The 17,577-nt window shown below is 42.0% G+C and overlaps 1 protein-coding gene across 1 annotated transcript; it reads right to left on the reverse strand.

Annotated features, from left to right (window-relative positions):
* Nucleotides 1-5,793: 5,793 nt before the first annotated feature.
* On the reverse strand, nucleotides 5,794-16,527 carry LOC140705452 (uncharacterized). The gene is made up of 2 exons (XM_072993220.2): nucleotides 14,488-16,527; nucleotides 5,794-11,000 (listed from the first exon to the last, which is right to left on the reverse strand). Exons 1-2 carry the CDS (start codon nucleotides 14,987-14,989, stop codon nucleotides 10,396-10,398), a joined length of 1,107 nt encoding a protein of 368 aa, XP_072849321.2. The 5' UTR covers nucleotides 14,990-16,527; the 3' UTR covers nucleotides 5,794-10,395.
* Nucleotides 16,528-17,577: the final 1,050 nt, after the last annotated feature.

Raw genomic sequence — 17,577 nt, forward strand, 5'->3', positions numbered from 1 at the left:
CTGTGTGTGGTCCAGGGCTAAGCCTGGAAGGGACAATGGGCTTTGAGTCTGGTGCCTACATAATGTCAGATCTTGTAGACCCTGTGCATGGTTCATGCAGTCTCTGCAGCCCAGAAGCAGACATTCTTGCTCAAAGACTTTGTCAGTTCACTGCAGGATATTTTCAGCTAGCAGAGCTCCTTCTGTTAGCACAGCTAGTTTAGGCTTGACTGTTGAACTTCTGCTTGAGGCTAATATGCTCCTGCTTTGGAGTCTGTGACTCTCCAATGGCAGTCTAATTGCTCCTTTATGAGGAAGTCCAAGGGCATTCCTTTAAAAGCTTTACTTCAATATGTCAATGCAGTTAAGGTGTCCCCCTGTGTCTGTCTGCCTTCCAATATTATTTTCCCCCTCAAGTATAATTACTCATTAGATAAATAACAGTAGCAATAAAAAAATGCAAAAGAGACTTGGGATCAGATTAAACCAAACCATTAAAATGATGCTGTGGTGTGTGCGTGTGCTTTGTCTAGAACTGCTTAGGACACAAAGACTGTGTCAATGAGGATAATGATTGTACAATCCTCCCTAGTGTTTGTGAGAGCAGGCATTGCTTTGGCAAACTGGAAAATAATTGGAAAAAAATATTTACCATGGGGTTCTTAAAATCTCTGAGTGGGGTTTATGAAAACTCATGCTGGTGCTAATTTCATCTCCTACATTGTTTTCCATAGGTTTTAAGGCTAAATTGTCTCTACTAAACAACAACAAAAAGCGGAAAACCACATATTTTAAGGTTAAGTCAAGCCTGAAACTTCTGTGTGTGACTTTCAGTGGATCTGAGGGACCTCTAGCTATTTCAAACGTGCAAGCTTCACTGTTCCAAGCACCATGCCGATAGCACCGGAAATTAAATTGACCCGTTTCATTTAAAAACTTTGGAAGAGTGTAAACCTCAGCTGTGTGATTGCCACTGTGTCAGAACTGTTGATGACCTAAGCCATGAATTTAAGGGATTGTGCTGGCAACACTTTATAATAAGTGGCAAAAGATTATTTCTGCTTTTGGTACTCATTATTATAACATTAATTGAGGTGAAAGGTAATCCGTTTTGTATGCTAAATCATGGATCTTCTCTTAAAAGGTTAGCAGGCGGATGATGTGCTGCTTCCCTAAGTATGTAGCATTCAGGCACATATCTATATATATATGGGGGAGAGGTGTGTGTGTGTGTTTGTTTGTTTGTTTGTTTGTGTGTGTGTATGTAGGCTGAATGCTACATACTTAGGGAAGCAGCACGTCATCTGCCTGATAAACTTTTAAGAAAATATCCATAATTTAACATAGAAAACAGATTACCTTTCACCTTAGGTAATGTTACAATTACATCCCTGAAGCATGTAGCATTCAGGTGCACACATACAGAGATATATAGTGTGTGAGTGTGTATGTGTGTGTTTGTGCATCCATGCATACACACACATGTGAGGACATGGGGACAAAAATGCTGGATTATAAAGCAGTCACTATGCAAGCACCTAGAAAACAAAGCAATAATAACTAGATGCCAATACAGATTTGTCCAGGACAAATAGTGCCAGACTAATCTGATCTCATTTTTTGATCAGGTAACCTCCCTGATAGGCAGAGGGAATGCTGTAGACATGGTATATCTTGGCTTCAGCAAAGCTTTTGACAAAATTCCCCATGATATTCTGAATAGCAAGCTAATTAGTGTAGGGTGGATAGAACAACTGTCATGTTACAGAATCGTACTCAGAGGGTGATGATTAATGGCTTATTCTCAAACTGGGAGAGGTAATAAGTGGGGTACCCCAGGGCTCAGTCCTAGGCTTCGGGCTCTTCAACATTTTTATTAATGACCTGGATCAGAGAGTGCAAGAAATGCTAATCAAATTTGTGGATTATACAAATTTGGGTGGAATAACTATTATTATTATTATTATTATTATTATTATTATTATTATTATTATTATTATTATTATTATTATTATTATTATTATTATTATTATTATTATTATTATTATTAGTAGTAGTAGTAGTAGTAGTAGTAGTAGTAGTAGTAGTAGTAGTAGTAGTAGTAGTAGTAGTAGTAGTAGTAGTAGTATATCGCCCATCTGGCAGCTAGGGCCACTCTGGGAGTTTTACAGCAAGTAAAACAACAGAGTAACAAAACAATATATATGCAAAATAACAATAATATAATTGGGGCACAAATTAAATATCATAAAGTGCAGTAAAACAAGTACAATACAATAAATTACAGTTAAGAGCATAAAATATAAAAGACAAGAAGCATGGCAGTGTGATGGATGATATTTTAGCAAACGCTGCTGTATCATACAGCTGTTTGTTCGGGGAAGGATTGCTTCAATAGCCAGGTTTTTAACATCTTCCTAAATGTGCTCAGTGAAGGGGCCTGGAAGACAGAAATAAGATTCAAAATGATCTAGATAGGCTTGAGCACTGGGCTGGAAACAACAGAATGAAATTAAGTAGGGATAAATGCAAAGTACTACATCTAGGAAAATAAACCAAACACATAGTTACAAGATGGAAGATACCTGCCTCAGCAATACTACGAACGAAAAGGATCTTGGAGTCATTGTAGATCACAATATGAATATGAGCCAACAGTGTGATGTGGCTACAAAAAAGGCAGATGCTATTTTACGCTGCATTAACAGAAGTATAGTGTCCAAATCCCATCAGGTATCAGTTCATCTCTATTCAGCACTGATTAGGCCTCAACTCAAGTACAGTGGTGCCTTGAATTGCAAACTTAATTCATTCCAGGATGATCGTCATAACTCAAAGCACCATTTCCCACAGGAATGCATTGAAACGTGATTAATCTGTTCCTGTTGTTTTTGGTTGTATCTCAAGGCGCTGGTTGCATCTCAAAGCATTAGTTCCCATGGGAACTAATGCAAAAGCGGTTAATCCGTCCACTAGGAGGAGACCTTTTTTTAACCTAAGATGGCCTCTAAGGTTTAAAAAAGGGCAGGAAAGGAGGGAGGGAGCCTTTTTCCCCCCGGTTATATCTCAAAACGCTGGTCACAAGTCAAAGCAAAATTTTGCAACCAGAGCTGGTCGTAACTCGAATTGGTCTCAAATCAAGACATTCGTAAGTCAAGACATCACTGTACCGTGTCCAGTTCTGGACACCACACTTCAAGAAGGATGCCAGCAAATTGGAACAAGTTCAGAGGAGGGCGACAAGGATGATCGGGGGCTGGAAACCAAGCCTTATGAGGAAAGGCTGAAAGAGCTGGGCATGTTTAGCCTTGAGAAAAGAAGACTGAGGGGAGATATGATAGCACTTTTCAAGTGCTTGAAATGTTGTCATACAGAAGAGGGGCAGGATCTGTTCTCAATTATCCCGGAGTGCAGGACATGCAACAAAGGGCTCAAGTTGCAGGAAGCTAGATTCAGGCTGAATATCAGGAAAAACTTCCTAACTGTTAGAGCAGCACATCAATGGAACCCGTGACCTCAAAAGGTGGGAGTGTTCTGGCGAGACGGAGCTTGATCGCAGCGAAGCCAGCAGCTCCCGGCAACAGCTCCCGGGAAAAGTTGGAACCGCACGGTCTGGGGTCCTCCTAGAAAGGGGGGGAAGCAAAGGGGAGGCCAGGAGAGGTCAACCTGAAGCAGATGGTGAGCCTAGAAGGTAGAAGAATTGGCAGCAACCGGGTCTTTCTTCCCTCTGAAAATTCACCCAAGTACAGACCGGAGATGGGAAACCATTTTATGGCAGAAAGCTGTGCAAAACTCCACCCCCAAATTCCCAAGGAAGGAGAACAGGGCCAGTTTATTTAACTGTTGTTTAACCTCTGATGGTTTCCCTTTCATCAGGTCTTCTACCTGCTGAGGCTCTCATTTACCTGCTGAAATCCTGTTATTATTGTCATTTGCATGGTAACCAGCCATTCTTTATCTGACAAAATTCCCAACCGTTGATATTTAACATTTTCGGATCTCACTGTGTATCTCAATGACCTTGATCCAGCTTGCTGATTATAAACTTGCTGTTTAACAGTCAGTTCGCTTTTTAAAAAGGTTGGGAATTTTGTCAGATATTATTTATACAAACCATATGTATTGGAAAGATGGAAATGACCTCTGAAAATGTTAAACAACAGTTAAATGGAACTGTATTAACTCCAGAACAGTTTTTATTGAGAGTGATGCCAGGTAACACAGATGAAATTAAGAGTTACCATGTGAGCTACTCAGATACAATAGTCAGTAAAGATGATGTTAAAAATCAGACTACTGTCCTGGATTTAATTTTATCTCCCCAAAACTGGAAGAAAATAGAGGCACAGAAACAAGAGAAGGGTACTGAGAAAATATGGGAAGTGCTAGAAATGGATATCTTTCTAAACAGGCTGAATGTACGTCCAAGACAGAAGGAAATTGAAAGAGGGGATGCATTTTATAATTGGGCTCAATTTCTTGATAGAGTTGGAATAATTTAGATTTAAATTAAACATGAATATAAGCTGATATTTAGAGGATAACCAAACAATATATATATATATTTAAAAAAGAATACAAAGTTGTTTTTTACATTGAAAAATGAACAGATCAGAGGGATATAAAATATGAATAGATTGGATGATTGTATACTCTGTGTTCTCCTATCCTCAAAACCCTTTTCCCATCCCTTACACTTTTACCTTTTGTATTCCCTACCCTATTCCTAGTAGTTTAAAAAAAAAAATTAAATAGAAAAAAAGGTGGAAGTGTTCCAACACTGGAAGCATTTAGGAGAAATTTAGACAACCACCTGGCAAATATTCTGGGTTGGATTCGATGGCCTTATAGGCCTGTTCCATCTTCATGATTCTATATGCACCTGTAGTGTCTAAGCTAGCAACTGGTGACTAGATTTGGGGACAAAGGATCATTTCCTAAATATGGGGGATCACTTTGATCAGGCTTCCCCAATCTTTCTATTCCCAAGCAGACAAAGGAAGACTGACCAAAGTGATCCCACCCACCCCATTGTCTTTACAAACAATGGGGGGGGGGACATCTCTTGGTTCAGGCTTCATCTTTCTATGCCCCCATGGCATAGACTGGGGATGCCTGTCCAAAGCAATCCCCCTCCCCCCGCTGTTTGCAAAGACAGCGGGGGAAATTCCTTTGCAGGCTTCCTCTGTCTATGCTGCAGGGACATAGAAAGACCGGGGAAGCCTGACCGAAGTGATTCCCTCCACCCAATCTTCGTAAACAGGAGTTGGAATTCCCTTCGGGCAGCTTGTTAAAACCCCTCTCTGCCTGTGCCCCAAGGAACAGCTGATGGGCCGGGACATAAGCAGAGAGAGATAGATGAAAGGAGGAATATACATAAAAGGGTGATGTTCATTGCTTCTTATTCATCAGTGTCTCTCAACCTCAAGAATACAAAGCAACAAATATCTGATGAGTCATCATTCTTCGTTGAATATTGTGATTCGTTTTTATATTCGTTCATATGTTTAAAGGTGACTAATCAGGAAAGAGATCTCAAGGTCATAGTGGACAGCTCAGTGAACACATAGACCTCATGTAGAGCAGATGTTCTAAAGGAAAATTCTACTGTTAGACTATTAGGAAAGGGACAAAAAAGAAAACTTCCACCTGGGTACTTACATTGATACATGAAAGGAATGCAACTATCTGTTTTCTACTTCTCAAAAATGATATTGCAGAGGTGGACAAGGTGCTGGAAAATATAGAAAAAATTACCAGGCACTGAAATAATTTCTTATAAGAAAATAATACAAGCTTTTTTAATACAGGCCATTTTTAAGGTGAATATTGGGGTGGGGTGATTGAGGGGTGTGTAATGATGCATGGTGTGGAGAAGTAAACAGAGAATCATTTTTCTTCCTGTTTCATAATATTGGTATCTGAGGTCATCGAGCGATAATCAGAAGAAAGTACTTCACAGTGCTCAGGACTAGACAAATTGATAGATGACAAAGCTATCGGTGGTTATTGGTTATATAGCTATGTCCTGTGGCCAGGATCCAAGCACCACATATCTGAATTACAATTTTTCAGTATGGAGGCAGGAGGAAGATAATGCGTTCACAACCTGCTGATGGAATTCCTCTAAGAATCTGTTAGCCACCATGTGAAACAGGAGAGATTTTTCCATCTACCCATGTCTAGACATCTGCGGAAGGATGGCTGATTGCAGTCTTGATTCAGGCTGCAGTTCTATACTTGCAGACCTGGCAACACTTGTTCTCAATGCAGACAAACATATTTCTAAATAAACAAACATAAGATTGGGGTGTCCAATGATGGACAGATAGTACTATTGGGCGTTTTAAGGACTGCAACTATATGATGTGATTGAAGTGATTGAAACACTTGCAAGTACCATAAAAAGCTCGCCATGAAGAATTTGCACCGCACTTTGCAGGCAAAATCACTCAAATATGCTCTGACTTAGATGCTATAGTTAATACAGGTCCTGTGGATGTACCTATGGTCTCTGCTTGTCTGGTGTTAATGGATAACTGTAAGTAAGTAAGTAAGTAAGTAAGTAAGTAAGTAAGTAAGTAAGTAAGTAAGTAAGTAAGTAAGTAAGTAAGTAAGTCAATCAATCAATCAATCAATCAATCAATCAATCAATCAATGTGCTTTCACCATAATGTGCACAAGCCACAAACACCCCAACATTTCAAAAGGAAGCATTTAATCAGCAACAACAATAACAATAATATCATTCTCGTTGTGCAGGTGGAGCTGCACAAAAGGCTTTCAGCTAAATCCTATTACAGTGGTGCCTTGCAAGACGAGCGCTTCATTTAACGAAGAAATCGCATAACGAAGAAGTATTTGCGATCGCAAAAGCGATTGCAAAACGATGTTTCCTATGGTTTTGTTTTGTTTTTTTTTTTGCTTTGCAATGATAGGTTGCCTGCTTCGCTAACCGATTATCGCAAAACGAAGATTTTCGCACAGCTGATCGGCGGTTTCAAAATGGCCGCTGGGTAAAGAAAATGGCTGCCCGCTGTTTTCTGGGACGGATTCCTCACTGCACGGGCAGCGAAAATGGCCGCGCTATGGAGGATCTTCGCTGGACGGTAAGTTTGGACCCCACAGGAACACATTAATCGGGTTTTAATGCGTTCCTATGGGCTTTTTAAAATCGCTTTACGATGTTTTTGTTCTACAGCGATTTCGCTGGAACGAATTAACATCGTAATGCGAGGCACCACTGTAAAATTAAAAGTTACAAATTAGAATCCCACTGCCATATTCCGTGTGTCCTTTTGGAGCTTGCACAAAGAAGTATTCAGTACCTCTTTGTTCAGACAATCCCCGTTGAAAACAATGTGGCTAGAGTCCAGCACACACAATGGCATGTCTAATATTGCAAAACACTATGGGCAGGACACTAACATTAATGCTAGTACTACACACACTCCCAATAGCCATAATAATAATTGTGGCCATAATAATTATTATTGCCATCTTTAATATAAGTGTTGATATTGCTGTCTTTATTAATAATAGTGATGATAATACTTTGCATTGTAATCCACTATTATTATTCACCATATTGCAAATGTGGAGTACTGAGGTTCATGGCAGGGGCAAATTAGAGTCAGCCGTGTCTTGATTCATAGCTCAGCCTTTTTGCATTGTACCACTTCTAAATGTCTATCTGATTCTTGGCAATGCACTCAAAGCAATTTATGATGTGTACAATACAATTCAATATGTAGAACAATAACACAAAAAAACCCTAAAGTCAATATAGTGCTTTGATCCTATAAGCCGCTGCATTCCACGCTACGGTAGTGATACCATGGAGGGGGGAAAGCCTTAAAATACGGCATCACTTTGGAAAACTGCCACAGAAATAAATAAGTACATTCCGTTCAATTCAATTAATCTTAATCTCAAAATTCTACAATGCCATCTTTAGGGACTAGATTTAAAAACATTCCTGCACCACCATCCCAGAGAGAAGACCAGACTGAGCCAAAATGGGAAAGTGAACAGGCAAATGGAGCTGAAATCTTAAACTGTGAACTTCCTTGTGGAATTTGGATTTAGAATGTGATGTCTCTGAATAAGTAGTTCCCTTCTAAAAATGAGGAAATATTTTTACATAAAGGTCCCTTGCAAGCAGTCTCCTCTACAACATAAAATGTGACCTTTAAGAGAAATGTGCCAGCCTTCCTCAGTAATCCATTATTTTGTTTATCTTGTTGCACATCTCCGGTGAGCACCCCAGCTGACCCCTCCAGAGACTTCCGCATCTCTCAGGAAGGTCAAACAGTCAATGAGACCAGGGGACGGATTAAAATGGAAAGTCACAGATAAATCCTTGCATTTATTATACCCTGAAAGGAAGTTTGGGGGGTTATTTCAATTAAGGGGAGGTTTGGTAATGTAACAAACATGTTCTGTGTGTAGCATCCATCACTACTTTGAATGGGACAGTACAGACAAGGTTCTTGTTCTCAGATCATGGAGATATGGGTTTGCAAGCAAATAGAATGGAGTCAGTGATAGGAAAAGATTTATGAAGACTTGGGCTCATACTGCAGAGTAAGTAAAACTTGTAGACGTCAGAACAGCAAGCTGCAGCTAGTTAACAAGGTGCCAATCATGTGCCTGGTCATACACTTGTTTGCAGAAGAGGCACACAACCGGGCTTGTAACCTCATTAATGAGCTACAGTTTGCTGTCATGACTTACATGGTTTCACGTACACCGGAGTAAAATCTCAGTGGGATTCTGGCCATGGTAAGGAATTAAAATGATAAGGAACAGCAATACAATATTGTTTGGCACTTTAATAACAAAGGCTCGATTACATGTCATAATACTCCTGTTTTTGTGCTGGGATTGGCATGTTCGAAATCAAAGTAAAAAATCTCCAGCTACACAACATACAGCTAAGTGTGCTTTCTTTTTTCAGCCAGGAAGCAGTGTTTTTTTATGCCCAGGTGGGCATGTTTATTTTAACTTGATTCTGGTCAAGCTTTTCTTTTTTACTCATTTTGGCATGTGTAATCACCTGTGCTAGGGTAAATAGTGTCTATGGAGGTCTGCAGGGTTTTCTGAGCTTTGGATGCCAAGTACAACAGGTTTGGGAAGGCAAGATACCCTGTTTTTCCTATTTGTTCCTGTGTTAGCATTGCAGCAATCTAGTGCTATGCCACTTTACAACTTAGAAGTTGTAAAGTGCTGATGCTGGCTTTGCTGAATAAAAGCTGCTGAGTCCGGCATCAGCTGGCCAAAGATAGGTCAGCTCTGCCTCAAGAAAGTCACAATGTACAGTTGAGGTGAAAAATTCAATTTCCAGTACAGAGAGAATACCAGAAAACCAGAACCTGGAATGCCAAAGTGCCAATATACCCACAGTTTACAACCAGACTAAAAGTTGTTCCATAACAACACACACACCAACACAAAAAAACATGTGACAAATCCATTTCTAAAACCCTAAACCAGCTCCTGATTTAATTCAATAGTAGAGCTGCATTCTAACTTTTAAAAGTTGTGCTGAAAAAAATGCATGAAATAGGGCAACAAAAGAATGTCAGTAAAGTATTTCCTAGCTGTGACTCAAACACTGACATTGAATTAGTGCACTGGTCTTTTTTCGTGCACTATGAGTGGCCGTGGCCCACATGGGCTTCAGACAAACGTCTTTATCAGCCTCTATAGGGATGTCACTGACTCTTTTCTAAGAATGTTTGGGCGATGTTTCATTTCCAACATCCTCATACATTTTTCCACTCATATGGCAGAATTCTGCACTTTATAACACCACTAATTTTCAGATTTCACCCCAGACAATGCAGTTTAGATGTGCATTACATATTGCTCAAATCAGCACGTGGGGCTCCAAATTCTTATACAGACAATGCCTGACTCAACCAGTCATGAAAAAAATTATTTTCCTGGTAGCAAAATAATGAGCATTGCCTCCCCATTTCCCGACATGAATACACAAGACAACGATTCTTTGGATTTAATTATGGGCCACACTTTATTAAACCAATTCAAAATTCAACCAATAACTTAATCCAAATTTGAGGGGGCCTGCGGTAGTGCGGGTAAATAAGTCACTGGCATCCAAAGATTCCTTATCCGTCAATGGGCAAGTCCCAGGCCCCCAGGTTCCATCTGTCTAACGACCGTAGGAACCTGTCAGACCTCAATCAAAACACCCCGGGCCTTGAGCCATCTATATTGTTGACTTTCGGTCCATAAGTGGCCCAGCGCATCAACCACCTCCGCCCCTGTGATCGCACGATCCGCAGAGGCGTAAAGAGCGACCCGCTGTTGGCTTTATATTAATTATAAAGGGGGACCCACCGAGACAACCAGTTATTCCCACACTACCCGCCAACGCATGAAAGACTAGCATCAGCTATGTCCCATGTGCACACCAAGCATCTCAAGTTCAACCAGCAGGCCCCCTCTCAAATCATCCAGGAATACATCCAAACCTGCCTCTGACAGGTGGACACCATCCTCCCGGAAATATTCCAACTTAGAAATTTGGATTCTGTGATGATTAATCACAGATCCGAGGCCGTTATAGCTAATGCCTCTACAAACTTCTCTATTAACTTGCCGCCGTGCCTTGTTTATCTTGCTAATGCTCCAAGCTCCACGGCAACTTAAACGCGGTATAATCGTTGACCATACGATGCGCAAGGTGGGATATAAAACATGTAACCTATTAAATTCCCTTAATATATCTAATATTAATGCCTTTCCAGGCACTCTGGGCAAATCATTGCCCCCTAAATGGACCACCAAAACATCAGGCGGCGTACTTCCAAAAGCGGTCAATCTTCCTAATTGCAACCACTGCATACCACGTATGCCCATCCACGAAATGGATGCCTGAGCACCCAGGCCCAAATCGTTTCCCCAATGTGAAGCTGCAGCATAACGCACCGCCCAATAGATGTAGCTATGGCCAATAATCTTGATGCTCCTCTGGACTTTCGGCATCCAAACACCTGAAAAAACAAAAACAGCCCCTACCTATACGTTAGGCAATTGTCTGATATATTTGTGAAAACAATTGGATGACCACCAACCCAACTGCTTAATTTGCTCTATGTTGTAACCCATCGCGGGCGCAGTTGAAGCAGCCCCTATCCTGAAAGAATGCGTACCAAACCTCATATTCCTAACCCCTACTTTTTCCAGCGCCATGTCAATAAGCCTCCAGAATTGATATTTCGTAAGCGGTGATCCATCTATGTGCTGAAAGAAATAACCCCGTTCCATCCCCCTAGTGTCCAAAAACTCCTTTACAGCCCTGACTGGACATATTTTTTGCGAGCTGCATTGCCCCAATATTACCTGTCTTCCTACACCATGTTGATCAGCTTTAGATCTCCTGATCCTAATCCTGACCTGACTCTCTTGGCATATAACATCCTCAAATTGCAAAGCCCTCCTAGAGTTGTCCCTTTTCCCTAAAGCCACTAATTCACTAATACGCATAGCCCCAAAAAAGGCTACCAGAGCTGCAGCCCGGAACAACGTCTGTTCATAACTATCCTTACACAAGAACCCCCACAGATCTCCCAAACGCTCAAGGAGCACCGGAGATATGGGTGTCTTGTCATCCTGCAATCCTCCCTTTTCCCTGGACCAACCTTCTAACATTTTCTTTACCCTAAAATCCCTTGAAAAATCCCTTAACCCATTAGCCTTAGCATAAAAACATAATGCGGCCAATTTTCCCTGAATGGTGCCCGCTGCCAAGCCTTTCCTATGCATAGCCACAGCAAATTGCTGTATATGCTCCACCAGTGCCTGCCACTTTTGTTCCAATTGTGCTTCTCTCCTAAAGTCGAAAAACTCGATACCTGCTGCTACATATTTCTTGCGTGTTCGTGGGGCAAGTGCCAGACCTATCGCTCTCGCAGCTTCTTCACGCCAATCAGCCATACCTCTGCCGGAAGCACTTCTGGCAGATCCCTGGCCTCCGGTGCCAGTTCCCTGAAACATTGGATCTGTTGGCGTGAAAGAGCATCGGCTATCCTGTTATCGATGCCTGGAACATGACGTGCATGCACCACGACGTTAAACTGCAGTGCTCTTAATGTAAATGCCCTAACTAAATCCATAACCCATTCTTAGCGTGACGTCAAGCTATTGATAATATACACCACAGCTTGATTATCACACCAGAAACAAACTACTGTATTAGCCCATTCTTTTGCCCAGAGCCACAGGGCTCCTACTATTGGAAAAAATTCTAAGAATGTTAAATCCCTCGTTATACCTTGTTGATGCCATTCCAAGGGCCAGGTACCTGCGCACCACCTACCACTGTAATAAATTCCAAACCCTTGAGTGCCTGCGGTGTCTGAATTTACCTGTACATCTGCATTTAAACGAATTTCGGACCTCCAAAATGAAATCCCGTTGAATTGAGCCAAAAATTGCTCTCACACCTTCAAATCCTCACGCATACCCCTTGTAACCCTAGTCTTATGGAATGGCTTCCTCAGCCCTGACATGGCGCTACAAAGTCGCCTGAGAAAGGCTCTCCCAGGAGCTACCACCTTGCATGCAAAGTTCAAGTGTCCCACCACTTCTTGTAGTTCTTTTAACGTCACCTTCTTCTTTCCCCTTAAAGTTTGTATCATCTCCCTAATGCTCCCTAGTTTGTCCAGTGGCAACCTTGAAGCCTGATGCACTGTGTCCAATTCAATCCCCAAGAAAGTAAGAGTCGTCGCCGGTCCCTCTGTCTTTTCCTCTGCTAATGGCAAACCCAATTCTGCCGCCAGTTCCCTAAAATTGTTCAACAACACTAGGCATTGTCCCGAATTTGCTCCTCCACAAAAAAGAAAATTGTCCAAATAGTGGGCCGTAGACCTACAGCCCATCCTTTGCCGAATCCACCATTCAATGAATGTACTGAACTTTTCAAAGGTCGAACATGAAATCGAGCACCCCATCGGGAGGGCCCTATCGATATAATATTGTCCCCCAAATTTAAAACCCAACATATTGAAATCTGCCGGGTGAACAGGCAGAATCCTAAAGGCCGATTTCACATCCGCCTTTGCTAATTCTGCACCTACTCCACACTTCCTAATCATTCTAACCGCCTCATCAAAAGAAGTATAGCATACAGAACACAATTCTTCTGGGATTGCATCATTTACTGACTCCCCTTCCGGAAACGATAAATGATGTATCAGCCTGAATTCTCCCGGGGCTTTTTTAGGAACAATCCCCAGAGGTGACACCCTTAAGTTATCCAAGGGTGACACCTTAAAGGGTCCCAAAACTCTACCCTCTCTAACCTCCTTATTAATCTTTTCCCATACTATTCCCTCCATGCCTTTTGTTGACTTAAGATTCTTTGCCATAAACGCCTTTCTAATACCCTGCACTGGAATCCTAAAACCAAACTTAAAACCTAAGTACAAGTATTCTGCGTCTTCCCTTTTGGGGTACCTTGCCAAGCCCCTTTGCAGTATGTCAAGTTTAATTGGTGTGGGCCCCCTTTCCAGGAGCCCCACCCCCACCATCTGGTTTTTTGTTTGTGCCACCTGATTTGTTCACTCGCAGCGCTGCTGCTTTAAAACAGTTGATTTTTGCGTGCTTTCCACCACATGTGAGGCATTCATGCCGAAACCTGCATGGGACCTTGGCACACGACCCTCTGTTATTAAATTCATAGCAAGGCAGCCGGGGTTGAACCGCCTGCCCCGCCCCCTGGCGGGTACCTGTGTTACCTGAGTACTTTATATTCAAGTGCCCTCAATCAAATCTATCGCCTAAACTCGTCTTTGCCGGTGACAGAGCCCCAGATGTGTTTCATCCCATCGCAATTCCGGCCTCATTGCATTCCTCATCCTGAAAGCCTCATTGTACCTCAACCAAGCCTGTCCCTCAAACTCAGCCTTCGCTCTACGCATAATGTCAAAGTATTGGAACAAGGCAGATGCCTTCCAAGGTTGCATTTTCACTAAAACACCTGCATATATGGTAAAGCCCATGACCCAATTGTTCCAATTCCTGTCTGGCCGTTTACGCCTATGCTTTTCCTTCAGTTTTTCATCATCCTTATCAATCTCTTTTACTTCAAATTCACGGTTCAGTAACTCATAAAAGTCAATGTAGTCTTCTCGCCAAATTTTTTCCTTAACCGCTGGCATCAGGTGATCTCCCAGTGGCATACTATAATCCGTGTACGGAATAGCCGCGATCGAGACCGTGTTATAACCCGTATTGGGCACTGACGGGTGTTGTTGTGGTGTTGCGATCTTACCTTCAACCGCCATAACAGACTGCAAGGGAGCTGAACCTGGCATGCCCCATCCGAACCACTGCGGCCCCACTGGGGGCCAAACCCCCCTGACCATGTCATATCAGATGGTGCATACTTAATTGGTGTCGCCCCCAATTGCTGCGGGCCTACCGCCCAGGGCCACTGTGGTGATTGACCAACCATATTGTGCGACGCCTCATACCCACCTGAAATTGCCCTTGCTGATCCAGAAGCTTCAGCAGCCCCTGGACCGCTTGTGGAGGGCTTGTCATAGGGATCATGACTGACTGATGTTCCTTCTCCTGGATCCTGCCCATCTGTTGCCATTGTCCTCCTGCGTTTACGCCCACCAGTCCCCACTGCACCTGCAGCTGAACCTTCATCTGCCATCCGTCCTTCAGTCTCCCGACCCTGCTCAGACTCAAGGGCATCAAAATGCTTTGTTAGTTCCAATGTGATAGCTCTAATTTCTGCCCTACGCCGTCCTTTAGTGTCTCTAGCTGAGCGGCGTGGGGTAGTATCGCTGCCCCTAGGAGTGGGCCTTTCTGCTCTTTTTGCCTCAAGGCCTGCCATTTTTGCCTGCAATTCCTTTAGCAAGACCCAGGACTCATCATCGGAAGATGATTGTGGTGGGGACACCTGGGGAACTGCCTGCCTTCTAGCTGGGCTTTTGCCCTTCTTGTTTCCGCCTCCCTTTTTCGGTGACATCTTCAAAACCACTCACCCACCTCACCCTATGCCAGGCAAGTAATGTATAAGCTCCCCCAAAGGGCCTTATCTTACCTTTACTCAAATCCACTGATCAATTATAATTGACTCCACTTTTTCTATTCTTATTTATTTTTATTTATTTATTTATTTATTTATTTATTTATTTATTTATTTATTTATTTACTTACTTACTTACTTATTTACTTACTTATTTATTTACTTATTTGCTAATATTTCAATACTGTAAATACCGTACGTCAATCCTATGTAAACACAGCGTGCTCTCCCCAATCCACCTAGCCAGCACAATTTCAGAGAAATTATATTGTGACTAATGAATTGTTAATCCACTCTCACAATTATAAGCCACCCTACATCAATTTACCCACAAATGAATACCTTGCTAATTCTAATCCTAAACTATCAATTAATATTCCTATCCAAGGTTTATTGTTATCCAATTGTGTAAACCAATTGTTATTGCTAATGAATTTCCTTCTCCTCTTTTTTTATTTATTGATTTATTGTTATTTTATTTATTGATTTATTTATTTATTATTTGTTATACTCCCCCCACCCAATTAGTTCCCCCTCCCCAATACTATCCCCCACCCTATTCCCTTTGACTTTCCCAAACCCTAAATATCAAATCAAAATTTACTTTATTACAGCAGTCCTAAATTATTTTATTTTATTTATATAGATTTCTGCAATATATGTATTTTTATAGAAAACGAAACCAACCCACAAAATGGTGGCAATAGTTACCATGCGGCAGCCACCCTGCTCTTAAAATGGCCACCTTTGATTGAGTTTCACTTTCTCAATTGCCACCACCGTCCTTTCCTGATTCCCCAAATGAATGGAACCACCAGCTACAATAACCCCCAACAAGGGGGGGGGAGGAATCAGGCCACCCGCCCCAACAATACCCCCACCCCCACCCAATGTCCCCAATTCGCAACCCCTCACTCTCTGTAAGAATTCTTCCTATTATTATATTTAATGCTTCCCTTTGTCTTTTACCCTCTTTTATTTATTTATTTATTTATTTATTTATTTATTTATTTATTTATTTATTTATTTATTTATTTAATGCACCCCACAAAATCGTCCCCTCGCCAATCCTGTAAACCCCAATATAACTCTGAGAACAAGCGGGGAGCAGATACAAAGGGAGCTCCCTGGTTATGAGGTTCAGATGGCTCTGTGCGCGCCACGGGCATAATGCCCCCCGCGCGCCGCCTCTCCCATCCTCCCTGCTTCCCGCTTGCCTCCCTCGTCCTCGTAATCCTTGCCAAGCCCCACTACCAGCCAACTCCCAGCGCTAACCCCGAAAGGGTTACTGAATAGCAAGCCCCAGCAAACCAATTTCCCAAATGCCAAGCTCCTCCGCTCAAGCCAAGCCGTCCGTCTCTTTTGCCTGCCAAAAGCGAAAGAGACTGAGCTCCGGAACGGCTTAGGCTTATATAGCCTCCGCCCCTTCCCCAACATCACGTGGCCCGTTGTTTGTTTCATCCGGGACCGGGGAAGCAAACCGCGCTGCTGATCGAGGGCGTGAAATTCGCCCCTCCAGCGCGCGCCAGATTCTTACAGAATTTTCCAGTCAAAATGTAACAACCCAGTCCAATGACCCTGTTTAAACCGTTTATGTTGCTTTAACGGATGGAGAATGAAATATTATGCTGTCTTTTTTATCTCAAGAGGACATGCTTCTTGACTTCCAAAGCCGACTAAAGGATGAATAAACACACATTATTCAGTTATGTCAAATACAATTTTTGTCCTTCTACTTTTTTATCCTTATTCACTTTTGGGAAATATCTACCAGAACTTATCAGAAAAAACCACGGGTTTTTGCAATTGAATTGAGTTGAAGCAAAGTTTAAGAGCTTTCTTTTTTGTATCAAAGATCAGGTGGAGGTGATGTTGACACTGGCAGCAGTGGCAGAGTGAAATGGTTCCGTGTCAGATCTTGCTTCTTCAACTAACGCAATTATCTGCTTGTTGCTCAGATAAACTCACTTAGGGGAATATCAAGGAAAGTGGAAAACGGTATTGTCCTGATATTGTCTGATTGTAATTATTTTAATCATTGTAATTATTTGTTGTTGTTTAGTCATTAAGTCATGTCCGACTCTTTGTGACCCCATGGACCTGGTGTGCTCTGGTCCATGGGGTCATGAAGAGTTGGACACGACTTGACTAAACAACAACTGCATGTTGTTTGCATTAAAATCTGAATTTTCCTCACAGAACATAGATGCTTATCCCAATAAACAAAGCTGCTTGTTGATGATCATCATCAGTTGACAGGGAATTGAAAGTGTAGAAATCCCAGGTCAAGTCCTACAGTATTTCAGAAGCCAACTTACTCCCTGGGGGGGGGGGAACCAAACTATTTATTTCCATGAGAACTGCAGCAAAGAAACTATGCATTCACACAAGATCATTTGCTCTCTACGACCTGAAGAATTGTTCTCTGTGACTTTCTACTTTACAGACACTCCTCAGATGATTATATCTAAGATTTACCCTGTCTCTTCACTGATCACAAAAGTAAAGCACGCAGATGTGTTTTTCTA

Source organism: Pogona vitticeps, chromosome 1 (assembly GCF_051106095.1).
Source record: "Pogona vitticeps strain Pit_001003342236 chromosome 1, PviZW2.1, whole genome shotgun sequence".
Taxonomy (NCBI): domain Eukaryota; kingdom Metazoa; phylum Chordata; class Lepidosauria; order Squamata; family Agamidae; genus Pogona; species Pogona vitticeps.

Excerpts from the sequence above, each read along its gene's own strand:
- LOC140705452 (XM_072993220.2), bottom strand. The coding sequence starts at position 14,989 with ATGTCACCGAAAAAGGGAGGCGGAAACAAGAAGGGCAAAAGCCCAGCT. Across the intron at positions 11,001-14,487 it reads ATCAGCAAGGGCAATTTCAG|GTGTTTGGATGCCGAAAGTC; the intron begins GTGGGTATGAGG and ends TTGTTTTTTCAG.